Consider the following 22627-nt stretch of genomic DNA (forward strand, 5'->3'; position numbering starts at 1 on the left):
CATTGCACTGAAATGGTAGGCACTTCTGCCAGGAGCAGTGATTTCAGTAAGCATGAGCAATGTCTGGAGGTGATACAAACCTCTGCTGAAGGCAGCCTTGCTTTCAAAGGCTCATAGGGGATAGCAAGTGGAAGTCCTTTCCCTGTCTAAGTCCTCACAGGAAGCCAACGAAGATAAAGTCCATTTAAACTTAGCGAAATTTGAGTTGAATCATTTTCATTGAGATTTCGTGAATTGGGGGTAAAATCTACAAATACTTGAATTGTGGTAATACTGTAAAAGCCTGTTAATGTTTCATGGTAATCTAGTTGCCCAGTGTAGTTAAACAGTGCTCTTAGGCAGAGGCTGAAAATACCACATTACCTTCAGTAGATCTTAAGTATGTACTTAAATATACTCTTCCATTGCAGTCAAGATTAAGAACTACATCCAAATTCTATTCTGAGTTACAGAGCTTCAAATTCAGAGTCTATATCTGAACTTAATAATATTGGTAAGACAGTCAACTATACATTTGTTTCTCAGTGAATTAAAAAAAAACAAACAACAAAAACATACAACGTGACTTACCCATGGCTGGGCATTACTGATATATGAGCACTTCACACACCTGAGCTTTGCTTCTCTTTGAGTGAGAAGCTGAAATTCCGAGAAAGCTAAGAAGCACTAAGAGAACATAAGAGATTTGTCTTCACTGATGATGAAGTCAGTAAAATTTCCTTTAATTATGCAGTTTCGTATATTGGTTACCTCTCAGAGAACCTGCCTGAGGCACCTTATCATTAACATGAATTGTTATTGTTAGCCCTGAATTGTAAATTGCAGTTAAATTAAAGTGGTGACAATATATAGATGAATTTAATCTAAATGTCTTTTATTAAAAGAGCCATTATCTGAAGTTGGATAGAGGTCAGCTAACAAACCCGTACATTAGCAGCTAGAGAACTTTGTCTTTAGCGTTTTGACTAATTTGATGGTTGGTTTTTGTTTGTTTGTTTTTTCTAAAAGAAACAAAGGAATGTTGAATGCTACCACCAAAAATAAAACCCACAGTAAAACTCTCAGTAATGTGAACCACATGTGTACCTCTGAGATGAAATGTGTGTCCCATTCCACAGATGTGCTCAGAAGGCCACCTGATGCCAGGCATAAACCCCTCTGGGAAGCAGATCTAAATGTCATATTTTTCTTTCCAGGTTTGAGATTTTTTTCCCCTGAAGAACATTTCTTATCAGGGATAATGCTTTGCCATACATCCCTCATGTGGCTCTCACCTCAAAGATGAACTTGGAACTGCCGAAGTTTGTTTTCTGCTTCTGCCAGAAATTATCAGGTTTTATAATCAGGGCAACGTGAATCTCGGCAGGAAAGGCTTCTTGAAGGGTCTTTAGGAGAGGCTTGATCAAATCCCATTTTGATCCCCGCATATCGATGATAACAGTGAATCCTCGTTTACAGACATCTTCACTGTAGGAATAAAAGCATGTCAAGATAATTAATATTGTGTGCAGTCACACTGAGACTTAACTTTTGTTGATAGCATTCAGTGCTGGAGACCAAAGCAAGGAATGATACACTGAAAATTAAAAGCTAAAGAGTAAAGCATAAAGGCTATACGAATTTTAAGAGTTTTGCAATAATCTAATTCACATGAAGTCAGGTACATACATTACAGTTTAATCTCTTATTTCCCAAATATGCACAATTCAAATTTTCACTGAAAACATACACAGTTACCATCAAAACCAGGATAAAATGTATCTATATAGTAGCTGTAAATGTACACAACAGATTCTGCTTCCAACCTATTGAATTCAGTCCACAACCAAAGCCAATAAGCAGGTTCCTGTGTCTTAACATTGCTGACCATCTGTAAATTTGTGTGTCTTAATCTTTAAATGCCTCTTTAAGAACTTTAAAAAAAATTGCAATTTCCATAAAAGCACCTAGCAGCTGTTCCATGAAAGGAAGGTCTGTGTGATTTCGCATGTGCACTGTTAAAACTGCATCTCTTTTCTGTCCTGATTGATCTTCCAAATGTTGCAGGTCTTTTAAGGTCTGAAGTCATACCTTTCCTCCACCCTTCTCTTTTCCCTTCTCAAATGTTAAAGATGGTTATCTGGCCTGCTCCTGAGTGATGCATGTGGACCAAGAGTACCACAGCATTAGCTTGCAAATGTGCCTTTCATTTTTACTCACAGGAGAGGAGAAAGGATGAAAGGACATGTTGATTCAACTCAAATATGGGTAGCTTTCAGAATAGCTTTTCCAGTGTCATAGTACTGCTTTCTTAGGAAAAGGGATATGGTTTAAAAGTGTCATCCTCCATCTGCAGTGTCCAAACCATGGATTAGAATTGGGAAGTGCCTGCTCCTCTGACTGCCATGCACAACACTGAACTTGGAGAGCTCTGGTGTCTCGTGTGGGTCTCAAGCACTTGCATAAAATGTGAATTCCCCACCCCCAGTAATATTATTGGCATGGTAATTACTAAAATTCATTGCCAAGGCACTAAAAATGGCAGAATGGCCTAATTGCCAATGTAATATATATTTTTAAGATGGAATAGAGGTCACAGCCAGAAGGAGAAGCTGCTAGAAGAAAGGGAGTGTAGAAAAAAGAAAGGAAGATATTAACTGAAAGAACAGTGGTGTAAGAAGAGATATGTGACATAACATGAACACAATTTGTGAAACAGTGAGGTACAGAATAAGAAATCCTCTCTAATATATGAATATAGCACCCGTGGCCTTTCTGCAAACTGGCCATCATTATAAACCGCATCAATACTGCAGACATAAAGGCATATGTAAGATACTTCAAAATAGCAAGTGTTGATATTGTTAGAATGAATTAAAAATATGCTTGACAGATATTATTAAGCATGGTTATGATGCGGAAACTGTAAGACTGTTTAGCCTCCACATGAACACTCTCAGTGCACACCCAGAGGATGATTTTCACTATATTCTACCTCTCTGCATCCTTAAAGCACTCTCTGCTGGTAAGATCCAAGTCCCACATGTCTCACTGAAAAAAACTCTGTAAAGCTCTATAAATCGAAGATGGGGTATTTTTCGTAGGAGGCACACTGGATTAACACACCTAACTTAAAAATGAAAGTCCTTGGTGACCTTACCAAGATCTAAAAAAGTTTGTGCACAGACTGCTCAAAGGGTACCCAAGGCAAAGGGTACAATGCCACGTTAAAGGAGGTCCCTAACTTGAACAGTCTCCACTTAGTGCCAGGAAGAAGCAGTCAGAGCCAATGAGCTTGGTTCTCTGCCTTAATGTTATTGGCACACTCAGAGCATGCTGCTTACAACAGTCTGTATAAAGAAAAACTAGGCAGACCAGGCACTTCCTAGCACCATCAGGAATATAGATCTTTTTATTCTCCTTTTACCTAGTGCTGAAAGGTCAGACATCTGATCCTTCTATAACTAATGCCAAAAAAAGACTGTCAAAGAAGCTTTGTTGGTGTTGCTACTGCCTCTTGCCCTTTGGAACTAGAGCTGAGACAAAGAATCAAATCAGAAAGGGCTGAATAGGGGGTTTGTGTTGTTTTTTCTTGCAAAGCTTTATGGGGTCTTCCGTAACTTCTGCCAAGTCACCAATCCTTGTTATATTGAACTGATTTTTTGAAGGACTGATTTTTCTTAAGACTCTCAGCACAGAGAGTAGCCAGACAAAGAGGAGGGAGATAAGAAAAATATTTATTTAGATTGTAAGCTCTTCAGGGCAGAAACCATCTACTATGCTGTGTTTGTGTAAAGAGCTTGCCTTGGTGGATATCTCCAGGTACCTACACAGTCTTCAGCTGTCTAGAATCAATTTAAAAAAAATTACTTTTCAGGAAACTATATATGCAAATCTAAATAATTTTATGAAATATTAAAAAAACAGTCTGTAAAAACACAACAGAACGTATATGCAAAAGTGCTTACATATATGCAAAAAATGCTTATATAAACGTGGGGAAACACCATAGGCAATGCAGTTTAAAAAATAATTGAAAAGACCAAAATTTAAGTAGCAATATCCAAATACAGCCATTGATAAGGTCCTAAAAGAAGTGTTCTCATTTGTAGATGTAATGAAGTACACAAAAATTCTGGCGACTCAGAGCAATCTGTGAACATTTGTCATCCTTGACAGTCAGTCATTTTTCATCAGTTACCTCAATATGTAGAGGAAATGACCCTAGGTTTCTTTTGAATAGTCTAGCCATGCTTATTAAATTTATTGTTTAAAAGCAACAACTCAAACCCTCCCCAGTTTAGCAATTGATCGGAAAAAGCATCAGTAGTAATCAAGCTTCCTTCACACTGTCTGAGCAAGACATGCCTTATCCCTGACTCTCAGGAGGCTACAGCAATCTATTATGCACAAGTAATCATTTTAGGATAGCAATTAATGTTGATTGTAGTGCTTAATTTTTTCCGGTATTGATATTTGACCAGAAACTGGAGAAAACACTCAGATCAAGGTATTTGGACAATCCATCAGCCTTTTGACTGTGCTCATCTGGACTAGATTTGCAATGATGAGCACAAAATATTTGATAGTTGATATGTCATTTCAGTTGCTATACTGCTTTTAAGCAAAGACAGAGACCAGCTTAGAAATTTAATAAAAACATCCTAGAATATTTGTGAAAACAATACTTAGGATCTGTTTGTTTGTTTGTTTTAAAGAATAAAATAGAAACTCAAAAGCAGATATGCTAATTTTGTCAAAATAACCCCCTTATTTTGGTTTCTAGGTTACTTTCACAAGGTTATTTTCTCAAATTTCCTCTTTAATTCAGGCACATTCTAAATTATATTTTCTTTGGCAAGAAGTTGCTTGCTGGGTACGAAGCAAGTTTAAGCACTTCATGCTTTCTGATTAATCTTTGAAATACCTATCATTGATTATATATATTTTTTATCTTACAATTTGGCCAAAGCTTCTGGCATTTAGAAGCTTCAGCACTTGATTAGCTGAAATAATGTAATATCTCCATGCCCATTTTGCAGTCATGAGTTAATGACAAAGCAGCACATTTAGCATGCCTGTTGGACCACTAAAAGCACAGATCTGACATATATGGCATCTCATTCAACATATGATTTGTTAACTGTGAGAGAAAGATCTCCTTCAAGGAAGGTCAATGTAACCTTGTCAGGAGACGCTCTCGGCATAACAAGTAGCTCTACAGGCATCAATTTGTGAGCACAAAATCTGCAGGAACTTAATTATTTTTGCGATCGCCATTCCTTTGACAAATGTGGTTGTAATCAGCAAATTGAACAACAAGCTGAGGGTGGAAAAGGGAGAGGAAGAGGAGAAAAATGAGTATGTGAAAGCCTCCAAGCACAGACCATTATCCCAAAGGCCTCATTTCATACTGAGACCAAACTAACTCTCCTGCCTAGTTTCCATATCAAAATGTGCCAAGGATCACTTGAGTAATTTAAGTGTTAACATTTCTTATTTACTGTAACTCTATTCATCTTGTCTGTGGTTTGTTAACGCAGCTTGAAAATGAAGCTAGATCGGGAGGTTTATAATCAATGTCACTTACTGGCTTTAATAGTTTGGTTCTTCATTACCAGATTGAGCCTGAAGATCAACTTGTCAACAGAAACAGCTATCTGTAGTGATAATACGCTTTCCAATGAATTTATCTGAGTGATAATACGCTTTCTAATACATTTGGAGGACAAGATAAAATCCTTTCTAATAAACCTGTTTATCAAGAACTCTCAAGCCAGCATTATTTATTAAAATACTTGACATTTAAAACTTCTCAGCAAATTGTACCTTGCTCATTATTTCAATTACCAGGTGTGATTCTGAACTCACACCGTCAAGAGTTGCCACCCACGTCCCCCAGTGACCGTGGCTGCTTGGCTTTGGGGCAGTCTGTCTTCTTAGAGATCTCAGGACACCTCTGCCTGCTGATCCTCACATTTCCCTTACGTGCTGGTGTACCAGTGACCAGTGGGGGAAGGTAAATGATACACATCCCGAGAATGCCATTACTCTGGAAAAACAATTCATGGAATTCTCCCACCAGAGAATTTCAGCTACCTAAAAGACCATAGACAGACAGAATTCAGCCTAAATTTTCCCTCTTATATTTTTTTTTACTTCATATCACATTTTTTTTTTTTTTTTTGTAATTAGAGGAGAAACAGTCATCCAACCTCCATTTCCAATTAATCCTTTGTTCCTTACTGTGACCTAATTTTGTTTCTTCTCTTGCAGCACTGAAAAGGAAATATTCATTCTCACTTTCCTTTTTTAGAAAGAGAAAGAAAGAAACCCAAGACAGTTTCACACTGGCTGGAGCTGGACATAAAGCAGCAATGTAGAGAAATTTCAATGACATCTTGTAAAAAGACTTGGAGCCAGTAAGGTCTGGTCAGAGACAAACCTCCTGTCTCTGCTTTCCAGCCACTGCTCTTAGGGGACAGAGGTGTGATTGCAAATGGCATAAGAATGCAGATGTGTGGGCTGCACAATGTCCACATTCAACCCCCGGTTTTGGCCACATGTCAACAGGAGGGAACAGAAAGGCAGGAAAAAAAAAATATTGGCAGAAGCTAACTGGTGCCAGAATGGGTGCTCCTGCAATTCTCAAGCAAGTAACTCATTTTGGTATTCAAATTTTCCTTCTAAGAGAATAGCTCTGGAGTCAAAGTGATTCTGCTATAAAATTATATAAGCTGGGAAAGACTTAGACACCAGCTTGATCTAAGAAAACCTTTTCCTAACATGTAAGCATGACGGTGTGAGATCCTGAGTGCCACTATGAGAGGTGCTGGTCACAGTTAGTATCTCAGAAGAATCTGCCAGGATCCAGCAGGATTGTACTGTGTTGTCTTCTACCCAGGTAAAAATCCTGATCTACACCATTATAACCCAGATTAGATCTCTGCAGGCATTCATCCTCTTATTTAATTGAGCAAATAAACACTATTTGAGAAGCTTTCTGTCTTTATTTAAATAGCAAATATATAAAACACAGCTGTGTCCAAGAATACATGATTGCAGCTGTTAAAGCCAAAGCCGGAGGATGAATATTATAGTTTTTTACATTCCTATTAAGTTTCTGCTGGTAAATGATGCCTTCACACAAACTCATTTACCCTCTTCCCCTTTTGTTGCTTCATGTCTACTATATTTGGATCAATATCTGGCAGGTCTTCCTTGAAACAGCTGCTGAGATAAATATGAAATTAATCAAGGCTTTGTTTTTGTTGAAGCTGGGCTACATTTAAAGATTTGTTACTACAACAAAGAAATATTTGAACAGTAAGTACCATTCAACTCTCTCTTGAGCATTTAAACTCTTGTGTTTGGGATGATTTAGCAGAAACAAAACAAAAATGATTTACTAAATGAAAATGATATGTTATTGACATTTGCTGGAAAAAATAAATATTAGAGTTGTGTTGAAATGTAAACACACCATTCTTGAAAAAGTTTGGCTGAACAAATGCTATTTGAGAATATGTTCGGAGATTCAAATTTACTGGATTCTAGGTGAGACGTAAATAAGTGACTGTGTTTAGCACAGCCAAACTAGTGAGATTTATTTAAAAAACAACAACAACAAAACACGTTATGCCTGTATTTTAAGTACTTAGTTCATGCAAGGAGACCATGAAGTCCATTTCACGTGCAGTCACTATAACATTTAGTCTACAGTCAACACTGCCAGATTTTAATATAAGGAAAAGGATACTTCATCTGGGCAATGACTGCTCAGGGCTCTTAGACCTAAGATCCTGATTTATCAGTTCAAGACATCAGCAACTTAAAAAGTGAGTGAATGGAGAGTGGCAAACAGCTCCAGGAATTCTAGTCATTGTAGTAAAACACTGTTACCCCAGAGTGGAAAGTCTCCAGATTGCAAATACACACATTCTATTGAAACACATTGTGGGAGGCAGAGTTACCCACAGTGGAAAGACCTTTTATAGCACAAATAAGCCTGCAAACATGTTTAGCTCATGCTTTACTTTTTTTACCTTTTTTTTTTTTTTTTTTAAAAAAAGGAATGATTAACGTAGGTTTAGGCAACAATAACACACTTGATCCAGGGTTCAATTGGGCTTACAGGTGAGAAGAAAAAAAACTCTTCAAAGATGCTAAAATTACTGTTTCTAAGTAGTATTGACATTTCTTGCAGTACACACTCATCAGTTATCACACACTGCTTCTGGCAGCACAGGAAAGCAATGTACATCCATGTATGGAAGAGCTGCAATTGAAAAAAGATCTAGGGAACTAGGGAGAGCTGGAAAAATACACTTTGATCCAAAATAACATGTTTCATGAAGGGTGCATGTTCTCATGAAAGTGTATACTGAAATAAAAAATGAAAAAAGTGTTTTATAACGGCAAAATATTTTGTCTGAGCCTCTTCGGCTTAAATATCTTTATCTTTCATTTTGTTCTATAGCTTTAAAACAGACATCAAATAAAGAGAAAAAAAAGCACCAACTTTGAATTTTATCAAAACAAACCATCTTGATCAACAAAATATTTTAGAGGTATTTTTTGGTAAGGAGTTTCTGAAGTTTTTGAATTTTTTCTCTTTTAAAATCTGCACTTCAAAAGAGCAGATTCTCTCACTAATAAGTAACCTAGCTTCTGCCCTTTTGCAGTGCATAGTTCAGCATGGAAGTTGCCTAGCAGAATTGATGAGTTACTTGTTTGAGAGTTACCGGATTTTGGCTTAAATCCACACGTTCATTTTGTTTAAGGGTACATGCTGAATTCAGGTGCATCCCTTAGGAGAAGAGGTGGAGTGCTACAGCCCAGAAACAGTCTGCAGGCCCTGCAATGATTCTGTTTTGCTAGGACACTTAGTGAGAATTTGAATTCTTTGGGGAAATATGTAGTTTAAAAGTTGATGTCTCCATTTTCCCCAGGTTGGACAATGGGGAGTTTCCATGACTAATAAATCTAGCGGTACATTTTTTTGAGCTCCACCCATATAGAAACAAAACAAGTCTTTGTAGTCACAATGATTTATCCCCAAATAGTTCACTTATCAGATAGATACTTCCTGCTGTGCCAGACTGGGTGAAGATTGGGTGCCTGGGGTATTATGTGCAGAAGGGTTTGCTCTGAAGCTGCAGAATCAACCTATGTGTTAAAGACACACTTGTAAAATCATATCTTGTGTATTTCTTTACACAACAGACTTCACTCATTCTTTCAAATAACTACCATGATGACATTTAGAGGAGAAAAAGTCCATTTTACCGAGTCCTCAAGAGACAGTGGATACTGATGTGTTTTTTACAATCCACTTTCAAACCATCTAGCTCTGATTTTTTCTGACTCTGTCTCCTAGTAAGGCCAGGCTCTCTCACTCCTCTTAGCAAAGGGGGCTAAGGCTTGACATTGAAGCTACTTGCCATGAGGTGTCACTTATTATTTGCATGGTGACATAAGTGTGTGGTAGACCAAAATGATGCAAACTGAACACAAATAGTCAATAGTTCAGTATTTCAAAAGGAGTGAAGGAACAAGAAGGCTGGATCCAAAAAGCTTCCGGAAAGTACAGAAGAACCAAACAACTGAATAACGGAGCCAAAAATTGGTGTTGTGGCTCTGATAGCTTTGCAAAACTCAGCTGAATCTCTGAGCTAACATTCTGCCTGTCTTGCCAAGCGCACATGAGGTATTTCTTTCATTTCTGCAGCCTCACATGCTCTCACCTGTAGGATGTTGAGCTCCTCAGATGCCTGTGTTTTGTCCCACCAATTTTACAGTCCATCTTGATAGAGCACTTTCTCACCCATGGACCGGCATCACAGCAACACCGTTTTAAGGTTACTCCATGCAGTCCTCCAAGAAAATGTTCCTTATTATCCCAAATTTCCTCCACAACTGCTAACCATTTCTGTTCTCCACCAGTACCTCTTCTCATCAGTCACCACTAATTGGAAAAATCCAGAATAACTGTTTCATCAACTAAAGCAGGTTCAGATAAATGCTCTGACAAGTAATTGCTTGATTTCAGCTGCCTGCTCCTTTTCCACTATTAGCTGTGTCACTTCTCTATCAAAAGCACAATAAAACATCACAAGCAAATCCATCTCCAAGTGCCACATGTGAATGTGCAGCATCCTATTCATATAATGAAATGCATACCCCATATAGTGCCTACCCTGCTGCCAGACCTGAGAATTGTATTGACAAATTAATGTATGCCAGAGTAGGAATGACAGGAGTCTGGTAGTCAAAAAACTCATAACATTTATTGTAGATATCAGCCAGGCCATGGTAATAAAAACCACAGAGTAGATTCATGGAGAACTGTACCTGCTGACATTTGTCCTAATACTGAGTGGCTCATTTGATCTGGAAGAGACACATCAAAGATATGCTACCAGCCACATCTCCTCTACTAGACTAATGAGTTTCCTACCTGTGAGTTAAACTAATGTAACATAATGTCTTGTGTAGGAATGAGCATAAACGGGGAAGGTTTCTGTAGAAAGAAATACTACCACCATCACAAATTCTGGGCAACAATTGGCAAGAAACAACAGAAAACATTTCACAACGGCACCACAAACCTGTAGCTAATGCTCACGCTGGACAAGCCGCCCACTACAAGAAAAGCCTACCTAGTACAGCTCCCTGACGCTAAGAAAACACAAATAACTGCAAGCAGCTGCCTTTCAATTATCACTTCACAACTTACTCATTTTTAAACCTTGCTGAAGCACCACAGTCCAGGATAGGTGACTGGGAGTCAGAGGATCCTAGCTTTGGGTTAATTGGCCCCTGCTTGTGTTTTGGTGCTATAGCTCAACTCTACTCCATTTTATTTCCTGTAAAATGGGTGTAATGGTATTTTTCTTTTTTGAGGCTAATGAATTTTCCAATGAATGCATTGTATTTACCACATTTTCAGGCACAGGTGTGATAAATAATTGTGGGAGAATTACAAATTGCAGATAGTCATGTCTGCTTCGTGGTTAATTCACAGAAGCTTAAGACAGAGCATTAATAATCTAAGCATGTGCTTATTTATCCATGCTGGGCAATATTCTCTGTTACACGTGTGCTGATTTTATATAGGGAGCATTTATTGCTCTATACATATGCTTATCTAATTGCACTGAATACACATGCTTTATTAAACTCATAAATGAGCACGCTTATGGGTCTATGTGAAATTAGAGCCCTTCATATTTTATTTATAAAGTGGGACAATAGAACTGCATTGGCATAGAACATCCATTTAATTCAGAGGATTTAGGGTCGTCCCACAGATTTTGCTATTTTTGACAGAATCGAAGCTTTTGGATTTTTTTAATTAGATTTCCAGCCCATCTGCTTGCAAAGATAGCCTTGACAATATAAACTAATGCACATTTGTCTTGCTGAGTCTGCAGCCAGTGGAAAGAAACAATGAGCCTAGAAGAATAGTGAACTTGTACTCTCCATCTTATTGGGGTGTTAAGTAAAAAGCCAGTTCTGACTGCCTAATATCAGGATTCTTAACTATTTCCCTATTTCCTTACTCTTAATTTTGCCACCTAACCTAAAAAATAAAAAATAATAATAATAAAAAAACAAACAAACAAAAAAAAACAAATAAAAAGCTTGTCAAAGCCCTGATTTATTCACATAACCTTTTACCCATTTTGATGTCTGTGCTGGAAAATCAGGCTGTCAGTTAGGACCATGCAAGTGTCTGGCCAAATATAGAATATTACCATTATAATCAAGTATTTTGCATCTTTTTTAACATGTGGAGTAACAGCATTGATCACAGCATAATCAGACAACTAGTATTAGAAGCCTAAGTGGAAAAGATTGCAAACCCACAATTATTTTGGATTTGTTATAGAACCCACAGGAGCACTAGCCTAATATATGGTTTAAAAAGCTTTATGATATAAAACTAAGGAAAACAGATTAAAAGATGTCTGTTGCTATGGCATGCTTTAAAAACAGCATACAAAACAAAGCTCAAATAGACTCAGACTTTTTCCTACCACTTGAAAATAGTAAGAATACTGCATTGGTGACTTTAAAAAGTGACACTCTACCAATTCAGAGCACTTCAATATAATTTTTAAAATCACCCACAAAACTAATGACTCTAAAAAGAATGGACTATTCCTGCATTTTCTGTAATATTAAAATTGTGATTCTTAATAACTGTTACACAACATTTCTTGATGTTATCTCTCTTAAAATCACTGACAACATTGGCTTACGTCGGTCAAACAAGCTTACACAGGCTATAGATATCAGAAAACAAGGAGCTAAGATTGCTTCTGAGTTTAAGACAGTGAGTACTGTCTGAATTATCATGTTGTGGGGACACTGTGTGGATGCAACCATATCCTGATACTGTGTTTTTAAAGGACAGCAATGTTCAATGACCGTGCTTCTTTAGTCCTATGGACTGTCTGATAAAAATATCTTCCATCTGGTTCCTGCTTGTATCCTTGTTCCTCACAATATAAAGAGCTTGATTAAGCAATTAAGACGATGCGTAAAGCACATGTTTACACTTGCTGGATACAGATGGACTTACGCACACACTTGACTGCTTTGCTGGAGAAGCATCACAATCCTTAAATAAGAACTAGGAAAGGACATGTGAAGTAGAAGCCTGTAGGCCAGGCAGACCTTTTCCTGCTTCGGTTGAACTCTTGAATCAATTTCCAAGTTTATTTTACTGAATTAATGTGTTAGCCTAACAAAGTATTGATATCCACCAGTCATTTGTGATTAACAGTAAATATGGTGAATGCATGTTTCCACCTTGATGACTTCCCTCCTATGTCCCTGATAATTTACATCACACAAATGCCTTTGTTTTGTAATTAGATGTTCTTTAAAGTAAGAGAGTTATAGAAGTCTTATGTGTGGTGAATGGCTGCTTAGATGGATCTGCTATAGTCTATTGTTTTGAGATACATTTCTTGACTGAGTCTGTTTGCAGAACAGATGTGCATTTGTTACATTCAGACTCTGTTGAAGTCATCTGTAGCCAGAAGAACCAACAGATGAAATCCTACCATTTTCACAGAAGGCATCTATCAAAGGCTGGAAGAATTAATGGCTTGATAAATAAATCCAGATCCACTATTAAAATGACCTGATATATTTTTATAACTACAAGATCCACCAAAAATGTCCTATTGCTTCATCTGGTGATAATGAACCTTAGCTCTTTATTCTACCCCATCTAACTAACATAGTTTATCAATGGCTGTGATAGAACTCAGCCAACATTTGAATCTATCTGATGCGAAACAGAAGGTGCCCCATACATTACATTTAGCATTGGAAGGACGAACAGCACTGTCATAAACCGTTGTATCATCTTTCATTCTGAAGGATCTTGAAGAGCATTACTATGAGTTTTTGAGTATGAGTTATTGTTATAATTAGGTGTTAAAAAAACAGGATCTAATATTATGCTTTAGAACATTTCACTCAACAACAAAAGCAGAGGAAACTGCCTTTTTATATTGGATTTAGACAAAGAACAAAATATACCCCAAAAGATCTTTGACAATTTTCTTTGAAAAGGAACTTAATTCTTGGCCAAGAACAAGAGAAACAGGAGAAGAAAAGCAAGGAGTATTGTGCCAAAAAAATGTTCACAGGTGCAGGAATTAGACATTTAAGAGAATCCCTAATTACACATCTGATATTTGGCATCCTTTCAAGGCAGCGTGAACACAGTTAAAGTTCTTTTGTGCATGTGTGTCCTCCTAAAAAAAGACAAAAAATGTGTTTTCCTTTGTAAATACAATCATAAGTCAATTACCTGTAAGTGGGAAAAGCAAGCACAATATTAGCAAGATGGACTTCAGCTTCTGGAAACACTGACTTGTCACTAATTTTAAAAGTTCAAAAATGAAAATCAAGGCAACTTTGTACTGGTACTGTATCTGATGCATTTATATTATTTATACAACTCCACTTTCTGTACCTTACTTAAGTATCTCTGCTTAAATTTTGCTGGTGCCAGTGGGAATGTAGAAAATATTTATTTTAACATGAGAACAATTAGCATCGTCTTCACTAACAAAATATTTTTAAACCTGGTGTTTGAGCAAGTAGATCCACAAGTAGCCTGTTTCTCAAAGGTGTTGAGTTGATCTTACCTAATGAAAATGTGTGCCTTATTGTTATAATTGGTAGTACCCAACAAGTCTTTGGAAAAGTGCTACCAATGCTAATATACCACAGATGCAATTTAACAGTCCATAAAACCACACAGATTAAGTTTCCTACAGTATTTATTCCTAAATGGAAATCCCAGGAAAAGTCTTTATCTGATCCTATCTGATCCTATTTTCTTGTCACCTACCATATTACAGCATCTGACACTGCAAAATCGTTGGGGAGGCTGTTCTGGAACTTAAGGGGAAACTGAGTTTTCCAGTAAGCCTGGTAAATGTGACATGATATAGTGGATGGGCTCTGCCGTGAGAAGACGGCAACCCTACAGAAAAAGCACATACTGCCTGTGTATTTTATTCCTAGTTTGAAAGTTCATTAACAAAGCAGAGCTTCCGGACACTCTTCCTATGGGTAAGATTGTCTGCTACTTTCCTATGTAGCTGCTTTTTAATTAGATGTTAGAACTGCAGCTCCTTCCCACAAATCTCCAATGGGAAGCAAAATTTAAACTGATCTGTGATCCTTGAGATGTTTGCTTCTCCAGATGCAGTTTCTGAACTGAATTACAAATGCTACAGAAATGGGAGAACAGAAAAGTAAGAGGACATAACCACAAAACTGGATGTGATTAATCACAGTTGGAAGAGATCAATTCTATCTTGACAATGGAGTTAAAAAGAGGTCTTCAAGAAAAAGTACATATTGACTATTTGATTACTACTTAGACTGACAGATTATTAGCAGGCAGCATGTCCAGCCATTCTTCCTATGCTTAAGATCTGTTAGTTTATCAGGTACTTGTTTTTCATTTAGATTTTGTTTTGGAATTAGTTCTTTCTTGTTCTCTGTACTTGCTGAATGGCAAAATGGTACATTTATAATGAAGACCTCTTACCATGTGCGTTTTCTAAGGTCAGGAGATGACACAGTATATGGACAATTTCTTACACAGTGCTCCCAAGGCAGTAATGGGAATTGCAACTTTAAAGAGCTTGCTTCCCAGAAATAAGAGGTCTATTCAGTGTGTACTATTAAATGAACCTGTATTTTTGCCTCATGCAGCATAACTTTGATAAAATGCTTAGGATTTTCTATCCTCAAAACGTAAAAATATCAGCTAATTTAATTTCCTGAAACTTTGTGAGGTACCTACTAAATTCAAGTTTTGCAGTTAAGCTAAGGGCGAAGATAACTCAACGTTGAAAACAGAACTAAAATTCAGGAAACTCTGCATATTTTCCCAGGTGTTCCAGGATGGCACATACATTAGTGCAAATGTGACCTAAATGGGTGACCTAAATTACATCTGAGACTCCCATTTGGTTTCCATCTACAAAGAGCACAAAAAACATAAGCAGAACTACTAATAAACACCATTCTTAGGTGGTGGTCTAAGCAGAGCTGCTAAAGCAGAAATACAATTTTGGTCTCAAGTTAGGAGTGACACACAGTAGAAAAACAATGGAAGGGAAAATTGACATTGCTACATTAGCGGAGGACTTTGGTCTCTAAGGCTGTCATATGCCAAATCACAGAAGATTGAGATAGAAGAGACCTATTTAATCATCCTAGGTGGGGATGTAGTTGGTACTTTGCCAAGAAAGAATACTAATCAATACCATAAGCCTACTTTTCTTGAAAGTAAGCTTTCACTGGCATTAAATTCACATGCAAATAAAGAAAAAATGGTAGGGAATCAATTTAGATTTATACCTCATGTTAATATAGTTTAATGAACATTTGAAAATATGAAATACAAAAGTCTCCATCTACTGTTACTGATGGTAAGATACTAGATACCTTTTCCACATGACGTACGAAGTGTAAGTGCACAGTAGATGAAACACAGTGAGCCCACTTGGAGTTCTCTAAGGAAAAAATCTTTTGTTCCTAGTGGAAAGTGATGTTTTCCTGCTGAGCTGCTTAATCATGAAATAGTTTGGACTGGAAGAGACCTTTAAAGGTCACCTAATTCCAACCCCCTGCTGTGGGCAGGGATGTCTTCCACTAGATTTGGTTCCTCCATCCAACCTGACCTTGAACACTTAATTAATATCATGCAACAGCACTTCAGAATATAGCGTTCATTGTTGAGCTGAGACAAAGTATTTCAAAACTGTTTTGCTCATCATCCCTCAGGACCACAAAAGCCATTACCTTGTTTAGCAGAATGGTAACCTGGGCAGATAATTTGAAATTACCAACTGGAGTTCCGAAGTATCACAGCCCTATGTGTTATCCCAGATTGAGGTTGTTGATGGATCTTGCTTATGAATTGTTCATCCAAACACAGACATGCATTACAATGTCACTGTAGGGATTGCTACTGATTGGTTGAATTTAATGCATTGAAATCAGTGGCATTGCTCCAGGATTAGTTTAGTCCAATGTGTATTTCTGAAATGCCATAAAGTTTCTACTAAGGATCCCACCCATCTTCATACTAAAGCTATGCTGACATATTTTTTATTTTTACCCCTCAAATGGACACGTTTAATAACTGCTTGGGTCTTCAACCCTGACTTAGGGTGGGGGGCAGGGGAGTGCAGAAAGGTTGAATTTAAGCAGCCAAGTATTTTAATGAGTATATCTTTCAAACTGAGCTTCAAAGTAATATTTATCCGATCCTCAATGACAACATCAATAGCAGAAGCATCTGGCCAGCCAGATGCTCAAATAAATGAATTAAAAATCAAGCTTAACTCAACATTTTATTAAAAGACTAAGTGGTAGTATCACTGCATATATATTCGAGATTGTCAGTTCTCCTCCTATTCCCACGGGAAGCAGGGTGATAGATGAGAGCTGCATCACATCAACATCACATACACACTTGAGTAGTGCACAGAAAATATGTATAAAAACAGCCTAAATCTGGCTCATGATGAACTGCTGCTGCTGTTGCAGAGAGATGCACTTATTCTACAAAGCCAATGCTTCGCTTCGATCTCTATTCAATGACTTTAACCAGAAGGATCATTCAGCAAAGACATCTCTTTTAGATATTACACAGAGCCCATAGAAGGATCCTATTTTCTCTTGCTTGCATTGCAGCAGGGGTAGGTGGGTACAGGGAAGAGCAAGGAAATGGAAGAGGCTTCTCTGAATGCAGCTGCAGAACAAAGGAAAGCTGTTCTGGAGGTTTGACTTTTTGGCAGAAAGTACTACAAAGGAACCTGCTAAAATATTACATCACTGGAAAATTCTCCAGAGACTACGGATTTTCTTTAAAGTTAAACATAAAATAAAGCTCTGTGTACACAGGCAGGGAAATCAGTGCTCCCTTCTTCATAATAGAAAAGTACACCATGGCAAAAATTGCAGACCAGAAAATATCTGCTGAGCCAAAAGCAGGTTTGAATTACACTTTTCCACCTTTTTGGGGTGCAGGGGGCAGCACTTTCTAGAATTATTTCCCTTATTTATGGTTTTCTTCTGAATTAAGGTATTTCCTTTTCTCTCTCTCTTCGCCCCCCCCCCCTTTTTTTTAAAAAAAAAAAAAAAAATCAAAGTAGCCTGGCAGCCTCACACCACATAGTTACAATTACATTTTGCTGCACACAGCATTACAGGATCCATAGAGAACTCCAGAGCAGTGCCAGGATCCACAAGGAAAACATTAAAGAAGCACCTTGTGGAAAATGAGAGGAAACCATTGATGAGATTTACAACTGCCTACCAAACTCTTGGATACCAATTCCCTTTGGAAACAGCAGGGAACTGAGCATCCCAACCTCTGAGACGAAGTCCCAACCCGTACTTTCCATGCTGTAAGAGCATCAGCCTGCTCAATACCACATGTTACCATGAATTGGTCATTGTTCTATTTTAGTATGATCCAATTTTCTAAGACCATAAACTAGCATGCACTTTCAGGAGCACTAGAACTGCCGAATCCTCAGTGGTGGTTTGTGCACTGAGTCTCTAATGTCTAATAATGCATTTGCCTCTTCTGGAGCTCTTGTGCTCCAAGACATCCCCTCTGCCTTCAGTTTCTAGGAAGGGGTGAGGTACCAATTACTGCCCACCTTTCCCTCTCTGTGGACACTAATTAGGTCTCCTCTCCTTGACAGAGCTGTCTAATTTCATTAGACTTATAGGAGTTTAGTATTCTTGAGACTCTTCTCTGACAGATTTGGTTTAAACACTGACTGACAGACAGCATGTTTGCATAAGCTTTGTATCATTTGGAGACAAGGCTAAAAATACATTCCTGAAAGTGCATCTCCAGTCCTCCTCAAGCAGTGCATTGGCGAATCCAGGCTTTGAAGCAGCATCCCAAACACCTCTATCCATCCCATGAGGCCAAGGACCAAGCAGTCTTGACTGATCTGACTCTGCTTCTCCATCTCCCATTATTTGCTCCATACTGGGATGCAGTAAAGGTCTCATTCCTTCCCCATGGGACTTTACAAGAGCTTTCCATTCATATTAAAACACCTTTGACAATATTCCTGTTACAAAGCAAACTACAAAGCACTGCAGCAGTTTTCCTGCTCCTAGAGACATCCATGAAGAGGGTGGCATAAAACACTTCCAAGCTATAATAGTTTCTGAGAGTGAAAAGGAAGTAGCACGTACTGAAGTTACTGATGAGGAACACAAGCACCCATGCAGGAATGAGACAAAACCATTTTACAGTCTCTGTAAAAGCTGTAGGAAAGAGATCACCAACAAGAAAAGTTAGGATTGGCTGAACTGCTGCATATTCTGCTGATGGCTGCTGACAGCTTCACCAGGGAACCGCAGGGAAGCAAACCAGTGCTGGCTCTGCTGCTAACATGTAGCTCCCACAAAAGGTCTCTGTCTGCTAATTTTAGCTCCTCTGAATTACTGCTCACATTAGTGCAAAGCTGCCCTCTTCTTGGAAGTCTCCAGGTCGCTGCTGCCCGCACCTCTCTGAGTACTGTGGAACCACAGGTCTGGTGGCTAAAAAGCCCACGAGGAGCAGGCACCAACCTTAAATCAGCACTAGCATGGCAAAGGCCAGAGAGAGCATCACAGTGAAGCGTGCTGCAGAGACTCACAAACCACTTCTCTGCCACTGAAGAAGATGGAGAAAATGATGCTTTGCATAGAAGTAACATCAAGTTACAGTGCCCACTGGCTTCCGCAGCAGCGAGTGGCCATGGGTTATATTCTAGTTTACCAGGGGGGTTTTTCACTTGTCTCCATCACCTCAGCTCTTTCTTCCAGGCAGCTAATGCTGTCATAATCAACATGCAGAAACCATTTAGCAAGGAGGAACAATGCTGATCTAATCCCCAGGTTGAGGGCTTGGACAAAGCCCAAAAAGCAAAGTGAGGCAGCACAGCTCTACGTGAGGCAGCTCAGGAGATGGGATCGAGCCCAGCCCTCGAAGGTGGCTCCTGCATCCCACAGCTGGAAGCACACCTGGGGCCACCCCTTGGCAGAGATAGGGCAGTGCCTGCCACAGACAGAGCAGTGAAAGGCTTTGCCTACACCTGTTTCGGGTGCAGGAAATACAAAGGAAATGCACATCTTCAAATCTGCTCTCACTTGCCCTTTATGAATGCAGGTTGGTTTGCTGTTTACCCCAGACTTGGAGAAACCCAGGCAGAATACTTCCCAGCCCTGAAAGCCCTGTTAGAAATGCAGTTACTACAGTCAATGTCAACATGAGAAGGCAGCTGGGGTTTTTCCAGTGCCTTGGCAAAGCTCTGTGCCATCGACCCCTTGTGATGCCTTGAGGAGGCTCAGCAGATGCTGCTGCATGGAGGTTACTGTTTCTAGGTTAGCTCCCCTTTGGCCATGCCTTTCATGGGAAGTGCCGCCACAGGTATCTCTACCCCTGCTCAAGGCTGCATTGGTGTTTTTTAGGAACCCTCCAGACCATTCTTTCTCACTGAGGAATGACCTTTTTTTTTTTCTGAGGAACAGCGAAGCCAGGTGTGCTGATGTTGTGGAGCTATGGCTTAGCAGTAGCAGCCTGTGGGCTTTCTATTTCTTGCCCAGTGGACACGGGAAGACTGGGGCTGTGGGGAAGCACTCCACTCACTGCTACTTTTCTGGTGGCTCCAAACTCCCAGGTTGAACACGCTGCCTGCAGTGAGGAGAAGCAGGAGCAGGGTAGGGTAGGGTAGGGCTCTGAGCAGAGAGGGCCAGACCAGTAACACCAAAAGGCAAAATGGACCTGAACGGGTAGAGACACTTGCTTTGCTGCTGGGGAGAGCACAAAGTAAACCAGTGACCTTTAATTTCATCAAATTTGTTCCCCTTTGAGCCTTATCCACTGACTCAGCTGAAGAAGGCATGACTGAGCTCCCACTGGGCTGGAACAGCAGTGAAGCTTCAAGAAAAGGAACTTCTCTTCCAGACCTGTGCTCTTTCTTTGTATATTAAACTTGGCCAGCAGGACTACCTCTGCAATGTGAAATCTTCAAATCAGCAACCCACTGGAGAAGCTTTACATTGGAGACATTAGATGAACCAGAAAGAACCCAACATGCATTTGAAATCTCAGCATGAGTCTGCATGGTTGGCAGTAAGAGAAAACTGGACACACACACCCCACTGTAAAGAAGAACAATCGCCTTGGAAATAATTCAGACACAATAAATGAAGGATTCCTTGATATTAACTGTTTTCAATTGCAGATTTAGAGCCTAGAATTAAGCAGATGTCGAGTGCAGAATAGAATGCTTAAAAACACAATGGCAATTTGAAAACCTAGTTTTTCTGCTTGTAACAATCAGTAATTTCAATTATTTATTGAAATACAATTAATATCAAACAAAAATGGAGCAAGCTACTATTTAAAAAATACAGAAATATTGGAGAAGTTAGTGTGAAAATCCAGTAATAGACTTTCAGATCTTCCAGAATAGTGCAAATATTTTTGGATAAAATCTAGACAGTTTACAAAGGGATCTGCAAAGTATTTTCCATATCCTTTAAGGAATTAATTTCAAATAAAGATTCAGTCTTGAAATAGCAAAGAATTTTTTTTTAAATAAAAAAAAAAGTCTCCGAATTTGTGTTTTGACACAAGACAATCAAATCTCCATGCTTTTGTTTCAATATTAACATTATATTACTCTCATTTGCTTCTATTTCACAAACTATTTCCATCATAAGGATAAGGGATGCTTCTGCTAGATGAAACAGAATGCATTGGATGATCTCTGGTATGAGTGATAAGCAGAGCTCAGCTTGCCCTGCCTTTTATCAGTCTTTAGAAGAAAAAGGCTATGTGAGCTGTGCAATTCACAGTACATTACCTACGAAGCTCTGTATCATGCTATTTGTGTTGTTCACCACAAAACCAGGCTGAAAACACTTGCACGGTTATCCAGCTGGAAGACAGAGCAGGTCTCAGCAGCAAACAGAGCTAGTACCAGCCTGAGAGTGCTCCTGGCTCCCGTAAAGTGCAGAAGAATAGAGGACATTTGCTTTAGATCCAGAGCTTTGTAAGATTAATCCTTGCAATATCCTGAAACAGCAGCAGGCAATGAAAGCAGGAAGTTATTTGGAACCTGGTATGGAAAGCCCCCATTTACTTTAAGTTTGGGCTGGTTTTCAAAAAAAAAAAAATAATAAAAAAAAAAAATCTGGGGATTACAAATAAACAAACATAAGAAAATTTTGTATCTATTTGAAAAAAAAAAACAAACCCACAGGTTTATATAAAACACTGTCAGAAGAGATATTGAGAAGATGCCACTTTAATCCTTCTGCTGCAAAACAGGAACACCACCAATACATGGGTCACTCCTGATAAACTTTCCAACAGGCTTTCCAAATTTGCAGATGCTACAGCAACCTGCTGCGTGCTTCATTTCTTTTACCTGTGTTTTAACCCCTTTCTTTTTGCCCTATTTGCCATGTACACCTGGATTATTGTTTCCTTTAGCTCAGTTTTGCATACTGGATTGCCATAATATGTATTTACTTTCCCTCTTGTTAAACTAAGCTATGCCAACACCTGTAATCTTTTCTCATAACTCCTACTCCACAGTCTTTGACTGCTGTTGTTGCTCTCTGCATTTCTAGGAAGCCCACTTTTTCTAGTAGCTTTTGGTCACAGGGGAGCAGGCCATCCTGGAGCTGTAATGACTTATTGCAGAATTTGGCATCAATTATAGAAACTGTCCAGCTATCTATAAAATCTATAAAATGTCACAGCCCAATTCGCAGCAGGTCATTAACACAGCTGGCAGAAGACCAGAAATTCTCTTTTGGAGAGCTGACTTCCAACAAAAGGTGAACATGCAACTTGAATGTGCAACCTGGTCCTTACGTGGTCTGTAAGTAGACAGATACAGAACAGGGATATAGTCAGAAGCCCTCTGAAAGGTCACAAGATGAGACCCCCAGCCATTTCCACAGAGGCTCCCTTGTCACTTCGGGATAGCGATGAGTGGCAGCATTGTGTACCAATGCCACATACAATACAGGCTGGATGTGAACTGGCTATCAAATGGTGAAAGGAAAG

At 38.8% G+C, this 22627-nt stretch overlaps 1 protein-coding gene across 9 annotated transcripts in view; it reads right to left on the reverse strand.

Moving 5' to 3' along the window:
- Positions 1 to 22627, reverse strand: part of KALRN (kalirin RhoGEF kinase) — a 497167-nt gene that overhangs the window by 301432 nt on the left and 173108 nt on the right. For all 9 annotated transcript variants that reach the window (XM_032189850.1, XM_032189851.1, XM_032189849.1 and 6 more), the window contains exon 4: positions 1275 to 1467. In XM_032189850.1, coding sequence (XP_032045741.1) covers positions 1275 to 1467 — 193 coding nt within the window. The remainder of the gene's footprint in view (positions 1 to 1274; positions 1468 to 22627) is intronic.

This window comes from Aythya fuligula, chromosome 6, assembly GCF_009819795.1.
Source record: "Aythya fuligula isolate bAytFul2 chromosome 6, bAytFul2.pri, whole genome shotgun sequence".
Taxonomy (NCBI): Eukaryota; Metazoa; Chordata; class Aves; order Anseriformes; family Anatidae; genus Aythya; species Aythya fuligula.